At 43.9% G+C, this 18208-nt stretch overlaps 1 protein-coding gene across 3 annotated transcripts in view; it reads left to right on the top strand.

Moving 5' to 3' along the window:
* LOC144790632 (uncharacterized) overlaps positions 1 to 18208 on the top strand; it is a 490677-nt gene that overhangs the window by 9905 nt on the left and 462564 nt on the right. For 2 of the 3 annotated variants that reach the window (XM_078665360.1, XM_078665362.1), the window contains exon 2: positions 4037 to 4169. In XM_078665360.1, the coding sequence (XP_078521486.1) occupies positions 4038 to 4169 (132 nt within the window). In that variant the 5' untranslated portion in view covers position 4037. Of the gene's footprint in view, positions 1 to 4033; positions 4170 to 18208 lie in introns of all 3 variants that reach the window. The other variant, XM_078665361.1, reaches the window with a different exon arrangement.

Genomic DNA, 18208 nt, shown 5'->3' with positions numbered 1-18208 from the left:
AGCCTAGAAGAGGCGTTTTAAACTGCTGGTTTACCTTTGCCATTTAAACCAAGGGCAAAGTCCACATTTCCCTTATCAATATATATGAATCTCCCCTAAGGAAGACTTATCAAGCTCTAAGACAAGGAACTGTATGTTATTTAGTGGGACATCTACTTTAATTTGGCTTAATAGTAAATATCCCAAACTGTAATTTGTACTGTGGAAAGCCTAGTTAGTCCCATTAGCAAGTACAGAGTCACAGGCTAACATCTCAGTCCTGATAACTTCTGAATGGTACTGCTAAAATGGGTACTTCAAGGTATCACATTAATTGTGGTATTAAACCCAACTTGATGCCCAAGTTGGAATTAATATCACTTTTAAGGAAAAGCAACTTTTAGAAAGTTGCCACTTTGTTGTCCAGTGTTTCCAGTGGTGATTCACAACACAGTTGCTGTCCCCCACTGAGTCTTCTGCCCTCCTGGGCCCACATACCGAAGTATAGGAACAAGGCAAAAGGTGTTGGAGCAAAGGAAATTTTCAAAGGAGGAGACACATTTGATGGGCAAATGGCAACCACACTTGAGAGGGGCTGCCCCCTTGTTCAGGTAGACGGACTGGTGACAAAAACAGAGAGGGTAAACCAGTTACCAAACCGTTCTTTCCATTGGCATGTAGCCCTCAGGTAGCAGCACCTCTAGAGTGGGCTACCAAACTCCCCATTACGAGAGACGGGTTCTGACATCTTGTGAGTGGGCAGAGTATTGTACTAGGGGATTGCTAAGATGCCAAACATAGCTGGACGTCATCATAGGGCAGGGGAACCTGGTAGACCATAAACTAGTGACCTCTTCATCCCCTCAGGACTCATAAATATGACACCCTGGCATCCTGAAGCTCAGATTACATCTTGACTGGAGAGAGGACCGAAGATGGACTTCCCTGCTGACCCCAGGACCTGGCAAGAGAGGCTGCACCTGCTGCTCCTTGAGCTAGCAAAAAATAAGAACTCTAGCTGCAGTTGCGGTCAGCATGTCTCACGGGTACGGGAGCAGACTGGGGTGTGTGGAACGGGCGAGTGGTTGCAAGGGAAGGGGGGGTCGTGCGGGAAGGGAGGGTTTAAAAAAAATATATATATATTTAAATGTACCTTTCCCGGATTCTGCGTGGTCTGCTCCTGCTTTCCTGCCTCCGCAGGAACAGGAAGCAGGCAGCCTCCCCCTCCCCAAAGCCAATCACAATGCTACAATGGCAGCTTTGTGATTAGTTGGGACACCAACCCCACAGGCGTCTAAGGGGAGGCCATTATCTCCATGTAGGCTGCTTGCAGCCTACATGGAGAAAAGGGAGAGTGCACATGACTGGTTTGGGCCAACCAAACAGTCAGGGCCCTGCAGTATTGAGCTAGCCACTCCCCCCTGCTTTTGAGCAGACTCAACCACCTGCCCGACCGAACCAAACCCTTATACTATCTCACAGTGTGAGAAGCAGAAACATAAAATGGTATTTATAATACCATTTTATGATTCTGCTTCTCGCACTGTGAGAAAGCAGTGGGGCAACGCTCCTCCGCCCACATGGAGGAGCCACCCCTGTCTAGCTGTCGTGCCTGGCTCATGAAAAAGACGCTCCTGAGTTTCAGACAGAAAAGGTGAACTCCAAGAGTAAGTCGCTTGACTCCCTATTCCGGCACCAGGGCCATAAAAGCTGAAGTAGCCGTTCCGGCTTATTGGTAGCTGCTTTCTTCAAATTGATGCTAACCACCACCGTGTAGTGAAGGACACCACTCCTTAGCACTCAAAGTTGCACCCGAGCCTGCAGGACCTAGAAGAGTCACCAAAGATGGACACTAACCCACACCAATTAAAACCGCTGGACCTGCTGTGACCAGTAGCCCAGTCCTAGCTGGACCTTTGCTGGCTCAAAGAAGCCTTCGAGAGACATCGACTCCTCTGGTCCAAGTTGCCCCACTTGACCTGTGGACAGAGGAAGATCCCCAGGAATTTCCCCGTCGACCTTGCAGAGCCCAGAGCCTCTTTCAGCATACTGTATCCTCAGTATTAGGACCTCTCCATTTAAATCTATGGTGGGCCTTGTTTAAAGTGCAGAACTGGACTTGAGACTGCTTTGATGACCAGGTAACTGTCCAAATACTCTTCAGTGGGACCCAAGACCTTCTACCTGTTGGAATTGGTTGCTCAGTCCAGACCAGAGTATTTAAACACAACTCTTTAAAACTTTTCGAAAGGTTCCAAACTTTATGGCTGCCAATGCTTGTTTGTGCTTAGGACAAAGAAACAGAGATTTACGTTTTACTTAAAAATATATCTCTAGAACCTTCCAGTGAATTTTGCCCATTTTGGTGTCTAAAAATTATCATTAAAATGTAATTTTTTTATATAGATTTATTTTGTGTTGTGTGACTTTCTGTATTCTGTTGTTTGGTGTGTTTAAATATTTTACACGAGTTCCCTTTTTTAAGCCTAGCTGCTCCAAGCCACAGCTACCCAGGGGTTAGCAACTGGAATTCTGCCCATTGGTGTGTCTTGCTGTACCTACAATTGAGGGTTAGAATTTTAGCTCCTGCAGTATTGGGTGGCTGAATCGGTCGCCTGGATAGAGTGGCCAGGAGTAGGAGCCAGTGGAACCCACTATGACACATGTTGGGTTAAAGTCTGCACCGACAGAGAGGTCCCTGTCAGTGTCACACATAAGTCCAATTAGTTCTTCCAGGTGGCCTGTTTCATTGGAGTTAAAAGTGTGGACTGGCTCAGCTGATCATATCACTACATCAATATAGGGTAAACAGGAGTGGGTCCCCGGAGAGCCTTATCAACTCCCAATCTGTAGTACATAATCTTAACTAACATGCATACATTTATGGAGGCTTGCATACCTTTCTTGGTGATTCTTTTGTCATGCCAAAAAAAGGATAATTCGTCCCCCATAGGTTTTGTTGTGGGACTGGCTCTTAAAAGTCCCAGTCCTTGGTCTCAACTATTCACGAGGTCACCAGAGGATGCGGGCGTTGCTGACCTCGTGAATAGGTGGGACCACGGACTGGAGCTCTTAAGAGCAGGTCCCACAACGCACCCTATTGGGGACTAATTACCCTTTCTTGACATGACAAAAGAATCACCCAGGAAACGGACGTAAGCCTGCATGAATGTGTTCTATGTTGTTTGACACGAGGTCATCAACAGCAAATCACTAGTGGATTCGGAGATTATATTGCTGAGCTATAATTATGGTCCTGATGAAGACCTACTGACCCCTAAGGGCTATTTCTTTGGCTGTAAGACCTAGACCAGAAACACCAGTGTTATATATATATTCCTGAGCTATATCCATTGTAATTTTAACACTCTTTCGATCCCTGCAATAGCCAAGAGTTCCCTTCCCACCTTTGAGCCCACTCTTATTTATCTGCATTCTGACTTATGGCCCAGACAATGAAGCATGTCTCGAATAAGACCGGGGTGAGGCAACCTTCAAAACCTAAGGGTTGTTTCTCCTGTTCTGAGCTGAGTTCTTCAACTGGCCGTGATCATTGCCTGTCAACCAAGAACGTATAATGGTACCATATTGTTTTTGGTTAATGTAAAGGGCGCTTCCAAGTCCTCAATTTCTGTTAGGACACAAATGTGTCTAAGAGGATGTGGCATAAGGGGAAGAGCTGCTGACCTTGGAGCTGGGGAACAAGGTTTGAGTCTGGGCCTCGGCTCAACATCCTGTGATTCTGGGCAAATCACTTAATCTCCCCATGCCTACCAAAAATGAATGTGTCCTTCTGTAATGTAATCGGTGCTCATGTAAAGCGCTCCAATACATTCGAGGGGAGTTTGTGCTATATAAAACTGCAAAAAAACGAGTAGTGATTGTCTCTTGATTGTTGAATGCAGTATGTTGTAGCTGTGCTGTCACTGTCAACGTTTTTCACAGTTGTAGCCATGCTGCACAGCTTGTAACTGTTACAACTCACTGAAACAAACTATGTAATCTCAAAATGTTGTTGTAAAATGGGCCTTTAACAATGTCTGCCTCTTCCAAGCAGGATGTCCGAGGAGGAGAGGCTGAAATTCGAGTTAAGGAAGCAGAAGGTGCCCCTTTCCATGGCAGTGACCAAGCTCTTCCCATTGCTCCATGGACTGCGTGACAATGCAATCATCACTGAGGAGATGTTTACGGTGAACTGGCTTTTCTGTTTTTATCTTCTTCTAACACAGCTCATTGCCTCTTTACTACTCTGTGTGTTCATACTGGGCCTACACTTTCTCATTCATGCTTCCTTATCTCACTGGCATTCCTTATTCCTCAGGCTTTCATTACCTAGCATGGCCTCTTTAGCCCAGATTGCACCCGTCCTGTGAATGTCCTCTGTCTGTAGGTTCCTTACATAGTTACATTTAAATGTATCAAACATGAGTACAGTCAAGCCTTTATTTGCTGAGATTTTCCAGCCTCTTTAAACAGCAAGGAACCTCTGCACTGTTTGGCTCTGACCTTCTCTGTACCAATCTTTGGTATTCTGATTCGTTCATTCACAAAGAGAATTCCCCCCACCTCACCTGCTGGAAGATGGTTCCATGCATTCCCTACCCTCTCTGTGAAGGACACTCTCGCCTATTTCCCAAACTTCCCATTGACAATATTTACCTGCAATTCCCCCCAACAAGATTAATCTAATGAACGCTTACTTTTCTGAACCAAACTTAAACTAGAATTTCTTTAACCCCTCTCTGTTTGTAACCTTTTGTCATTTAAATGTAATACCTTATTCATGAATCCCCCCACTACGCGGTAAACTATTTCAGATTTCATTTTAAATTATTTATTTCACTAAGGCTTTTGACGCTCTGATACCTAGTTGTCCACAGCTTTGAACAATGCTACCCTATTGCTTAGAAAACAAGAACTTCAATTGTTTTCTAAAGCAAAATAAACAAGATTTAGTGCGTAGAGAGAGGGGCAGAGATTTCTACATTCTAGCTTCAGTAACTGAAAATGACTGGTCACAGAATGTGACGGTTCTTGTTTTATGAAAACTTAATTGCGAAAATAATTTGATCTCTTGTCACGAGGATCATTTTACCACTTAAATTTACTAGCCATGAGAACATGGAATTGATATAGAGCTATGGTGGCCAGATTTTGAGAACCAAAATCCGGGACAGGTCAGACATAAAAGTAGGACTAAAGCCTTTAGTTTCAATATTATATCAGCCTGTCCATCTTTTTGCGGAGCCTTGTAAATATCTATCTATCTATCTATCTATCTATCTATCTATCTATCTATCTATCTATCTATCTATCTATCTATCTATCTATCTATCTATCTATCTATCTATCTATCTACAGAGAGACACACATATACACTCATATACCCATATCTACACATATATAACGCATTTTCACTCACACTGTTTTCATGCCCCATTGATCTTAGGAGATCTAGCTTCTGGATCACACTAAAACATCCGCGAGCTCCTCCTAACACATGCAAGGAGTTGTAGCTCCTTGGCTGCACTAGGTTACAGCCAAGAGGAGATCCCAGATGATGAAGCATGCCACTTCGGAGGGTGATGGGATTCCGTCCTCTTAAATAGGACTTCCTTATCTTGCCTTTCTTTTTCCCTGTTGTTGGGCCTAGTGCCCTGTACTCTTATTGAGACCCGCGGATTTTGTGTTTTGAAATATATAGAGTGGGGATTTATCCGCACAGGTCTTTAAAACTTCCCATAGAACCTTTTCTTACCTGGTTCCATATTGCCTCTCAGACACGCCATGCAGTCTCTTTTTGAACCAAATGTAGAATTTTATTGCTTTTGCTGGGGTGGATAACAAAATGTAGGTTCCAAAGTCAACGCATGGCTGATCAGCACATTTATCTCAGTCACAAGCGAATACTATTAAGGAAAGGCAGGATATTTTGAAGAGTTTTCAAATAGTAGAAACAAGAGTGCTCTATTTTTTTTTAACTGAGAAAATGGCATGCCATCCTCTAGCGTACCAAAGCAGGGTTTAAGTCATGGCTGAGATGGGAGAGGTGCCCTGCTCAGGGTCACAGATAAATTGGGTGTCATCTGCATACATGTAAAACTGAGCACCCTTTTTAGATTATAATTGGACCAAAAGGGCCCTTGTAGATGTTAAAAAGTATGGGCGAAAGATTTGAGCCCTGAGAGACATCACCATTGAAAGTGTTTGGTTTTTGCATATAAGGAGAAAGCACTACATTTTGGTACCGGTTAGAGGGAGATGAGGAAAGCCAATTCGCAGTTGAATGAGAGCTCCTTATTTCATTAAGCATAGACATTAAGGACCTTATTACAACTTATGTGGTCTTTGGCTGGGACGACCACGGTCCCAGGAAGACCGCCAAGGCTGTGGTGAGCCCACCCACCATGTTACTAGTATAAACATGGGCAGGCAGACAATGCTGCGGCGGTCTCATGGCGGTGGTATGATAGGCTCATAGGAGAGCCAATACAGTATACCGCCACAGTGACAGCACCCAATGCTTGTCTGTGCACAGTGTGGCACGCACAATTTCAAGCATTCCATATAGTACACACACGACTATGCACTTGTGGGGGTGGGCGTATTATGTGCCCCCTGCACCCACCCCCATGGGCAGATTTGCCAGAGGACCCCATTGCGGGCCCTCTCCTTGCCCTCCTGCCATCCTTTTAATGGTGGGAGCATTGCCATTTAATGGCTTGTGGCAGTCGTAATTTGGATGGTAGTGCCGGGATCGTCACCACCTCCATTCCTGCTCCTTTCACAATTCGCCGACATCGCAGGATCCAGGATCCTGGCGGTGCTTGTCATGTTGTAGTGAGCGGCTGGTGGTCCGACCATCGCATTCGCAATACGTCAGGCGGACAATGGTGATCGGACCGCCAATGCGAGTATGGTGATTCCAGGACAGCAGAACACATAATAACGCCCTAAGATTGCATAATCAATTTTGCAAAAAGTGGACAACAGGTCTATAAGGACCAGAGCTTAAACCTTGCCATTTTTTCACCAACCTGCAGAAGTCATTGACCACAGAGTGCACTTCCAGTACAGTGCTTCTGCCAGACCAGATGCCTCCTTGAAAGGAGTCAAGGAGGTTATGTTTCCACATAGTGTTGCACTTGCTTAAAAAACTATTTCTCCTGTAACTTTGACCAGTAGCGGTGAAGTGAAATTATACAAAAGTTACTTAAATTATTGAAGCCTAAACTAGGGTTTTTAAAGGAGAGGTTATAGAACAGCAATGTTTCAGGATCTAGGGATAGTGCCTGTAGAAAATGACAGATTGAAGAACATTAGTAATTTGTACAGTAAGAAAAGAGTAATTTCACTGACCCAGTGTGCTGGCCTGGAATCAAATGGAGAACCAGAGGCTATGCTTTGGATTACAGTTGTAATCAAGCCATCTCTTGAGATGGAGGTGAAGGAAATAAAAGCAGAATTCCCAAATATTGTACGAATAATTTGTCAATCCACTCAGGGGCAGGAATAGATTCCGCTGCAATAGAATGCCTGATTTCTATAATTGTATTAGGCGAAAAGAGGCAAGGTCCTCCCAGCAACTGACTCAGCAAGTTCTATTTTTATGCATAGTAGTTCATTTTGAAAAGTACTTCTCTAGTGCCTTTCTGCTTGTCTAGTTTCTAATTTTTGTTTGGTTAGCTCTGGAGAGAATCATAGGATTTTCCTGTGTTTAAGTGAGATATTCTTTAGGTGCATAGATAAAAATAAGTCCAATGTATTATGTAAAATTTGAATAAATTATGTTAGTGTCATCTACATTTATTTCCTCATTTAGAGTAGAACATTGTTTGTGGTGTTGACTAAAGTGAGTGTTGGAAATGTGCCTTTCTGCAGTGTCTCCCCAATTGTTTTGCCCTTTCTGCAGAACCCTGTTTTTGCCAGCTAGAGAACTGTATGCACTTTACTCATGCTAACTACTGGTAAATTGCATGTGCTCCTCTTTTCAACATGGAGAAATTGGCATACTCCTGAGTGGCATTTTTAAATTGCCTATGAGTCCCTATTATATGCTACCAACAATGTACTCAGGACCAGTAAGTTAAATATTTCTAGTGGGCTGCAGCACTCATTGTGCCATCCACTGCAATGACAATGCAAACATGACTGCTGGCCTGTCATCATTAGCTTGGCTGTGCAGGTTTACACTGCAAATAAGACCTGTCAAAATAACCCTTTTTGATAGTTCTGAAACTATTCTTTCAAATGTTTATGTCACCTCTAAGTAAGACTTACTGCCCATTAAGCCAGGGTGCATGATAATTAAAAGTAGGATATATAAAAGTTAATGTTAAATGCGTCCTTACAGTGACTAGTGCTTCAAAGCTATTTTCACTGTAGCGGGTTTGGCTGTTCCATTAGAAAGCCTTGAGATACAATACTAAGTTTAATAAATGTTATCTACACCTATAAAACAGCTAGAGAAACATTTCAAGGACTCATTTTAATAGTTAAACAAAATCCAATTCAATGGTAAAGATGAATTTTGTCTAACTATTACAGAAAAGATACTTTCGAAAAGTTACCTTTTGCCTGCATACAGCCTCTAGAGGTCATTCTGTAAGTATTCAACTGTCACTTGGATGCTTGATGACTTCCCTGTGGTGAGGTGAGTATTGCTCCCAGGACAGGGACAATGGGCCTTGGGTGTGCAGAGGACTTGGTCTCCCCTTGACAGCATGGCCTGGGAGCTGTGCCCAGACCCTTTGTGCACCTCAAAGGGGTCTCCACTTTCATGTTGAACACACCTGAGCCTGCCTCCTCTTTTGCTCTTCTATTCAGCCAGGCACCGCTCCCAGTGGCAAGGAGAGCCATCCCAGAACTGGTTTAGTGACCACCGGGTGGGGCTGTGAGCATCCTTTGTGACATTAAAATGTCAGGTCCTACTTTATTTTCACATACTGCTTGACAGGTTTTAGCAGTGGTTCCCAAACATTTTCGACCTGCGGCTCCCTTGACCTATTGGTTATTGCCCGTGGCTCCTCACTTTTTTTGGAAGGTGGGGGGATGTACGCCCGGACACTGGAGTACTTGCATTTTTTTCCCCTGAAAATAATTGGGATGAAGCTTATGAAGGTATTATAATCACATACTCAGGGTGTTTTGTATTACTAAGGCGGCGCCTCTAATAAAATATTCCAAGTTACACTTCTTTGCCCATGTCTTTTTTAGAGTACCCTCTCAAACGTTTTTATCCAACTGAAAGTGCTAGATATCACCCTCATGCATGTAGGCTTCTTTGTCAAAGTGTTTCTGTGCTTGAAGAATATTTGCATGGACTTCCATTTCTACCCATGTCATACGTGCCATCACATCTGTCTCAGCAGGGTAATTCAACATTTTTTAAACCACATACAGCTTTATTTTTGCTGTCTCCATCCTAGAAATTGCCTCCAAATCAATGCAATGTAAAATGAATTCCTCTGTTTTTTTTGTAACGTTCCTCTTTCTTGCTTCCAAATGTTAACATTATGCTGTATATGGTTTACTTCCCTGTGCTGAAGGAGAGAGCAGGCCTGTCTGGAAATGTGTGTGTAATGAAAGAAATGTGTATTGGAAGTACCTATGATTGAAGTACAAATGTCAATACTTATTAATACTTAGTGTGTTTAATAGACAGGGCAACTGTCCTTTCCTGAAAACTTACATTGGTGTAAAATGCATTTGGAAAAAAGCAAAGCTAATAATGAGTCTAACAAAATAAATCAGTCATCTTCCGCTTACTTTGGGAGTGTTGGAATGTTGGAATCCAGTGAAATATGGAGGTCGTCTCCCTCAAGATGCCATCAATTAAGCACTATGAAGCATTTCCCTTACAAATCATCAACATAATGTGTTTAAGTCTAATTAGGTTACAGAAAAGAAAATGCACTCAATGCAGCCTGCGTTGATTTGGACCCATACCATAAAAGAATTGTATTGTGAAGTAAAAACGCTGTGGAAGAATCTGACTCTTGTGGACTTGATTTGTTCTTTGCAAAACAACTCTACTGAGAAGAGGCGGATCACTATTTACTGGATTGTGTTTACTTGAGTGCTTTCTTTTCTGTTATATATTTAATTTAAGGGAAAGCTAATGCAGGATGTCCTGTCATTGGCAATGTGTCCAATTGAGTTATGTTAGACTCTTTTAAGCATAGAAAGTCTGTGTATTGTGATGGGGGTGTGTTCCATTTTGTCAATGGTCTCTGGAATGCCCGGTCAATTGACTATTTGAGCTTGCTTAGAAGGGTAGAGGGGAGCAATAACTTGTCACATCAGGTTCACAGAACAAAAGTTAATGACTGAAGAATCACAAACTCCAGTTTCTAGGTTAGTTGGTTTATTACAAAGCCAAAAATAACTGGACATACAAGCACCTCAAGATGAGGTTTTAGAAATACATCAGAACTAATACAAAGTCAGACCTACGGGCGAAATTTAATCTCTGGAACATGAAAAGAATGACGAATTCCAAAATCAGAATGCAGGCAATGAGTGCCCCCACGTCAACATTAGTCCTCATTGGAGGTTGGTAAGTAAAAAAGCATTAGTCTGGTCCTACTCTACCACTAACATGACATCCCTACTTAACATTCCCCAGGCAAGTTTAGGAAAAGGAATCAGGGTGTGAAGACTTCCTAAGAAATGCACTGATGTTGAATGGGTCAAGAAGACTAAAACTATGGAGCTCGTTCTAAGATGCTCCTTCTCTCTCCGTCGATCTCCTCTCCTAACTCAACCCCCGGGGCACTAGCCCTAATTTCAACACCAAAATCCTAAGACACGGCCATTACACATCATGCAATCATCTCATCCAGCTGGACATCTCCTCGTAGGTGATTTTCCACTTAGTTTCGATACTCCTAGCCTCAGGCTTGATGACCTTGATTCCCAGGCCTTCTCCAGTGAGAAAGAACATTGTCTCACATTATCAGCACTCCTTGTACAAATGTATCCTCTCCTCCCTGAGCCTAACTCCTAAAACAAAAGCGTTATTCTAACTAACAAAGATGAATTTCTCCACCTGCAACAGAAATGTGAGAAAAACAAATCCAACATGCACATGAAATCCAACTATTAAATCTAATGTGAGAGCTTCCAGGGAAAATGCATTTCATGCCTACAGAAATTGGCCAACATAAGAGAATAGCACACAGACCGTATGAAACTACATATAAATTAACACTTTACTGAGCATTTCTAAATCAACACGATACATATGCACATCAAATACGTGAATAATTGTAAGCATCATACACAAACTCTGCACCTTAATGTTTTCAGCGAAACAAGTATGTATTGCAACCTTAGTTTCTTCACGTTTATACGGAAATATCCCTAACACGTCACCTTTCACATTATTACTGTACACATCCTACTGTCCCATGTTAATTCAACAAAAGAAAAATTGCAGGTGCAAGCTACTTGTGATTTTAATGCACCTCTACAAATGAAAGAGCAAAATTGCACTCTATCAGTCCACCCCCTCTGATGGCAAGTGTAATCACAACCAATTACAATTCCCAGTAGAAAGAACAGAGGTTACAGAAGTCGTAGCCAGTCTTCCCTGTCAGAACTTTTCTAGACTGTTGAGATTCTTATAGTGACTATCATGCAGTCTCTTCATTTTCCTCTCCCTCTCTCTAAGAGATATCTCAGCTTGTCCTGACTTATGCCATTCGTAGACCCCTACCACTCCAATCAAGAGAATCACTCAAACCACTGCTATGATGATGGGCTTCAGAATGTAATTAAGAATTCCCTTACCAAGGTTGGCAAACCAACTCCCAATCTTGGCAAATCCTTTCCCAACCTTGTCCCAAACTCCTTCTGTTACCTCACGTCAAGTACCTCATGGTGAACCTCAGTGATGTTACTTATATACTTACTCAGATCCTTGCCATGGTCTGGGATATAAGTACAGCACTGTTGAACCCTCAACATTTTATAGACTCCCCACTACTTTGCTAATAACACATCTAATGCAAGACAGTTCTGCATCACCATGGCTCCTATTGACACCATCTCTTCATCCACAATCAACAAGGACTGAGCTGTATTTGCTGACAACTTATCCACAGTAGTTGGCAACCTTCTAATCTTTATATTGTTCAGAACCGCTCCCAAACTTGGTATCATTTTTCCAAATACATCTCCAACGATCTCTCCTGCACTTGCAACTCGCTTCTCTCTGTGGTGTAGTCCATTTTCCAACGGTCCCAGATCTTTAACATGATAAATCTTAGGAAACACAACATCTACATAACATGTGCCATACCAATTCAGTGGCAATCGCACATACGCATTTCTTACACACACAAAATACATATTTGGTACCACTTGCACCGCTTCTTGCTAAATTTCTTTGCGGTGGCTTTGATTGTGAAAATGTGATCACACACGCTCTGTCCAACAAATATTTTATCATAATAAGTCTTTACCTGTCTAATGCAAAGTCTTCCTTGCTGTTCAAAATCTAAAGCTATTGGACCATAGCTCCCCTTTGCATTGTGTGCGAACTCCTCCTTGGTCCTCTGAAATTTCCCTTCTCTACTATTACGTTTATCTGCTAATTGCCTATGTCTATCTTCTACTTGATTTATGAACTTCTCTATGTCAGTCAACATACACATTAGGTTATGACAATGAGCATAGGCTGTCTCTAATGTAACGGTAGGTTTTAAATAATTTGCCCACTGTGGAGTGACCTCATCAAGGTAAGGTTCAAACTGAGGTGAAGGTTTTATTGTCAAGAACCTGCTAGTAAGGCTGTCGCTATCAGCTTCCCACTTACATTCTCTTTTTATGCACACCCAGAATGCTTTCTTCATGGTAACCCTCTTTGCAGAATTGATGGCAGACGGGTTAGTCCACAGGGCTTCTAGCCACATTGCGAAAAGCCATTTTTTAATATGAGATAGCAAAGAAACAGTTGTGTCCTTATCCAGTAGGATAAGTTCACGAAGGCCTTGCCTATACGGTTCAAGCTCTGGGGATGACCATATCCTAACCCAGTATAATGAGGGTCTCAGAACAGCCAGATTCCCAATCCGCTTTAAACCTAAGTCGAAATACAAGGGTCCGAGTGACATAGATTGGGGGAGGGATAGTGTGGACCTTATTAAATGGTTTTCTCAGACTATCCGAGAGTCCAATTGACCTGTACCCCAGACCTCTGCCACATAAAGAGCAGCTGACTGGACAGCAGCTTTGTAGATCTCTACTACTGGGGATACTGCATTCTGGTTGAAATCCCTGTCCATCCTTCCATTAGCCGCTGATTTATGTACTAAGGTAGCCCTGGACTTTTCAATATGAGAAGACCATGACTTGAAGCTGCTGAACCTGATACTAAGGTAATCGAAGTGCTTTCACTTCCTCAAGTACACTGGTCCCCAGTGTCAAGTTTCTATGGAAGGATCTATGCGGCCTTAGGGTCATACATTTAGTTTTCTTGACATTAATCTCAAGCCCACTGTGATTACAAAAAAACTGAAACTTGTTTAGGAGATTATGTATCCCGACAGTGGTTCTTGAAATGAGAAGCATATCGTTCACGAACAGCAGGTCGGGGATGGAAGCACCACTGAGTTTAGGGACCTCATTGATACATTTGTGGAGGTAGTTAAACACATCATTAATGTGCAGGGAGAACAGCGTTGGTGTGAGGACGTAACCTTGTTGCACCCCCTGTGTAACGTTAATCCTCTCTGTTAGAGCCCCATCCTTCCCCCATCACACTTAGGCATAGTTTTTTTCATGCAACCTCACCAAGATCCCTACCAAGGTGGGTGGGACCCCCATTGACCTTTTGGAGTCCCAGAGGCAAGCTCTAGGGACCAGATCGAAAGCTACTCTCAGGTCAATGAAGGCAACATAGAGATAGTCCTTCAGAATCTTGATATACTTCCAAAGTATAAACAAGAATCTGAATATTTTGTCCACTGTTCCCACCTTCGATCTGAACCTAGTCTGGAATGGGGAGAGTATATTGAAGTCAGAGGCCCACGCCTGAAGTATAGCCAAAATCTGGCAGCAACACACCTTCTGTAAAATGTCAATAAGGCTAATTGGTTTTTAATTACTTGGGGTGGAACTGGCATTCTTATTAAATATTAGACTAGTCACTGCTCCTATCCCTGAATCAGGAAGAGGAGCACCTGTCATGATGGAGTTACACATTATATTAATATATGGGGCCCGGATCTCGATTTCAGAACTGTAAAAGTCTCCAGGGATGATATCTAATCTGGGTGTTTTCCCAGGTTTCAGGGACATGATAGCTTCCTTGTTTTAATCTAAAGAAAAGGAGATAGACTTGAACTCCACTGAATCTACATTAGCTTGCAAGTGCAAATCAGTGGTTGAAGGCAGCTGGGCTAGGGAAGGTGTCGAGTAGAGTTTGCCAAATTATTGGACCATGGTCTACGGTTGAATATGATGGACTGTTGAAGTTTGGGTTTCTGAACTGCCATGGGCAATTATGTGCCAGAAGGAGGATACATCCTTCTTTTTGGAGGCTTCTAGCAAACCCAACCAATTTTGCTCATCCTAGATCTTTTAGCTGGCCTCTAGCACCTTACTGTACAAACTCCTTGCCTTGCGAATCTGCACAGGGCACAGAGATTCAATGGTAGTTAGCAAATGTGTTTTGGCCTCTGCAGCCTTTTGAGAACCAGGGGGTGGACCCAGAGATAGCTCTTTTGTGTATGCCAGCATCCACCTCCATCTCAAAGAGTCGACTGAAAGAGCCAAAGAAGTGGCCATGGATGGACAGATGGGCGTATCAGCTGCATCCGCATCCTCATGGGGAGAGAGAACTGAATCAGAAAGGTTCTAAATCTGGGCAAGTAGCATAGGGCAGTAGTTGATTTTTGGCCACTTAAGAGCCCTCCTGGAGTTTCCAACATTTACATCCCTGTGTATCCTGTTCTGGTGCAAGATCTCAAACAGCCGCTCTTTAGGGGTGAAGGTGGAGTGGCTAGTGATTGCTCTCTGCCTGTTAGTAACATGGAAGTCCACCAACCAATAGATTGAGAAATAATAATATGTAATTGATTCTGCTTTTTGCAGAACCCCTGGTGAGGGTAAAAGCCCTAGTATGGTCCGAGCCTGACCTGCCATTGCATGCCCGGACACTATGAGCCATTTGTGTAGCCACTGCATAATGTGTTTTTAAGGGGGGGGTGTAATCAGTTCAGGGCTAGCCAAGGCTGCATCCTCTGCTTTGGTTACCAGCGCGATATAGTCCAGCGACTCAAAGGTGGTATTGAAATCACCCCCGATGAGCTTAGGTTTGTGGGGCAATGAGTCTTAATGATTATCAAGAATAGTTAGGGTAGAAGATAGACTGCGGGAGCCCACTCTGCTGTTATAAATGTTGTAGATATTAATAATGTGTCAGTTATTAATCCTTCCAGACAGCCCTAGCACATCTGACAACTCTATTTTGAATTGCTCAAGATTTCAATTAAGGGAGATTTTAACCCATATCAGGAGGCCCCTGGGGGGGCGGCCAGTCATGGAAGGGAGCACATCTACTGAAAAGGTAGCAAACCCTGACCTGTGTAATGGCTCTAGTGACCAAGTTTCCTGGAAGAGGTAAAGATGGAAAGAATCAATAAAGTCTCCCCATAGTAGGTCGACCAGCATACTACATAAGCCAGCCACATTCCAGGAGTGGATCTGCAGTTGTCCCAAGAGTCTTGGTTGCTCCGATATGGTGCCCAAGGACCCCTCCCTGTCATCTAAGATAATGTCTACCAATACTGCCAATGGGGAGATCAAGCCTTCGGGCCAGCTACGGTAGGCTCCAGGACAAGGGTGCTATGGGCAACTATAGGTTGCAGTCAACCTGCACCACTCAACAGGTGTTCCCTGCTAGTAGCACCCTCCCTCTCTCAAAAGTGGCCATAACTCCATCTAGTGCATCAAAATAATAGCTGGATCCCAGTGTCTGTCGTACGGATCTCTCGAGCTTAAATTGCCAGCAAGCCATGGAGGATCTTTCTAGAGGCCACTGACACTTCAATGGAGTTGTGTGACTCGAGCTCTGTGGAGTATCTGTGTACATTCAGAATATCATGCATGATAATTGACTGGCACTGGTATTTCCCCCTTAGCCAGTGTAAGACCTTGTTATGTAGAGATTTCCTGTCCTTGAAACATGCTTTCCCTGGTTTTAGTACATTCATTTACTTGATTTTGTGGTGACCCTCGCTCTGTCTAGTCTGGGTTAATCTCTTGCTGCAAGTGGATCGACAGATGTCCCTAACCGAGAACCAAAACCGTACCCCCTTCTATGCATCGCTCGGAAGGATCTGAGAGAAATTATTCTGCTAGGAGCTCGTGAGTTAGGATAATCGAGGTGATTATGTCCATGTTTGCAAGCCTGCTCAGCGGCCAGTTCTTGTTTCCTTCCCTGACACCAGGTGGCTTGGAATGGGTGGCCAGAGCAGGCTAGTACTTCCTTACCGTGCCCAAGGGTTCCCTGGTTCTGCGCTCCTGAAGGACTACAGGGGTAGCAATGGCAAGGGAAAGTGTGGGAGTTAAACTAGCTGTGTGACCCTACAATGTTGTAACCTGGACTAACATTTGTGCAGAGGTGTCGACTTTACTTTCCAGGGATTTACCCACCTCCTTTCGGCCAGTAACGTCTTTGCGCAGCGCTAGTACCATTTCATACAAGTTGCTTCATGTGATCATGTGATTGTGTAGTAATGCTAGCCTCCACTCTTCTGCAAGCAGCCGGATGAACCTTTTGGAGCAGACTGCTACTGGTTTAAGAGGGGGTGGATGACACACCTGGGGGATTCGCCATCCATGGCAGTGTAGGCTGTGGGAACTAAGTTCACAGGAGATCTACTCCTGCCCATCTGTTCTTTATTAGGCTTCTTCTCAAACATTTCCGGTAGGGTTGCTTTCACACCCTTCCCTGGTCCCTGAGACAAAGTAGATGCAGATGGACTCTACGTCCTCAATCAAATCATTAATTTGGTTGAGGGTACTGGAATCTCTAGCTGCCCTAGCACACTTGTTGGGTTTGTTGGCGGATTGTAGCATCAGTGGCTTTCCTCGTACCCATAGCTGGGGATTAATGGAGGGAAAGTACAATAACAATCTTATTAGTACCCAATAGCACCACACAAGACACTGTAGCAACAGTTACCCCAGCTAACCACACCAGAGAAGCCAAATAAAACTCACACAATAGAATAAATGCGCCCCAACAGAAGGGGACTGGGAGCAATAACAGATGGCAAATAAGCGTAGAGGTTCTATGGAAGCCCTCACATTTTAGTGTCAGGGGGGTCACCGATTACAAGCCAGCAGCAAACAACCGAAATTAAAAAAACAGATACAGCCATAAGCCAGTTCCTCGAAGTAGCTCAGGCAAGCGTTCTCCCCATTGTGGCCTCCAATAGCACGGAATGGGCAGCCCCTGCAAGCCTAAGGAGCACAGGACAGGGGAAATACATCAGATAGAAATAAAAATAAAACCCTACGGATTGCAGCATGCACAGCGAGGAGGCATACTGTCTAACACAACCCTTGGAGCAGCACACAACAGATTTAAACCAATGGTTCTACAAATGCGTTAAGAGTCGCTTATATAGGAGTCCATGCAATGTCGGGGGCAGCTATGCAAAGACCAGTGGTCCCACCTAGACCGGAAGATGTCCTGGAAATCAGTGCTCAAAGAGGGAGAGTTAGCGGAGTGAATAGTAGGGGCATCCATATGCAGCACCTGGTCACAGAATCAAGGAGGTGGCCCTGCCCTTGCTCTTCCTCGTGCTGACGGGTGCAGGATGGGTGTGTCCCATGCGCATCCCAAGAAGTGGGGTTGCTGAGTGTGCTAAGAGCATGATGGTAAGCCCCGCCCTCTTCAGGGACCAGTCTGCAGGAGTGCCTCCTGATCCAAGGCAAGATGGGGGATGGAGTCCTCTTGTGTCAGCGTAGTCGTTCGGGGCGACTAACCCCTTTGTGCACCATCAAAGTGTCCCAGGAATCATTTTCGCTGCGTGTGCTAAGAGCACAATGGTAAGTCCCACCATCTTCAAGGACCAGTCTGCAGGAGTACCTACTGGTGAAGGGAAGTTGGGGGAAGTAGTCCCCTTGTGTCATCATGCCACTGAGGGCCATGAACCCCCTTGTGCACCATCAAAGTTGCCAGGTGGATCAACGACGTGTCACTATTTTTGTG

Source organism: Lissotriton helveticus, chromosome 11, assembly GCF_964261635.1.
Source record: "Lissotriton helveticus chromosome 11, aLisHel1.1, whole genome shotgun sequence".
NCBI lineage: Eukaryota > Metazoa > Chordata > Amphibia > Caudata > Salamandridae > Lissotriton > Lissotriton helveticus.
Note: the sequence above shows the minus strand (reverse complement) of the source record. Positions and strands in the feature narration are given on the sequence as shown.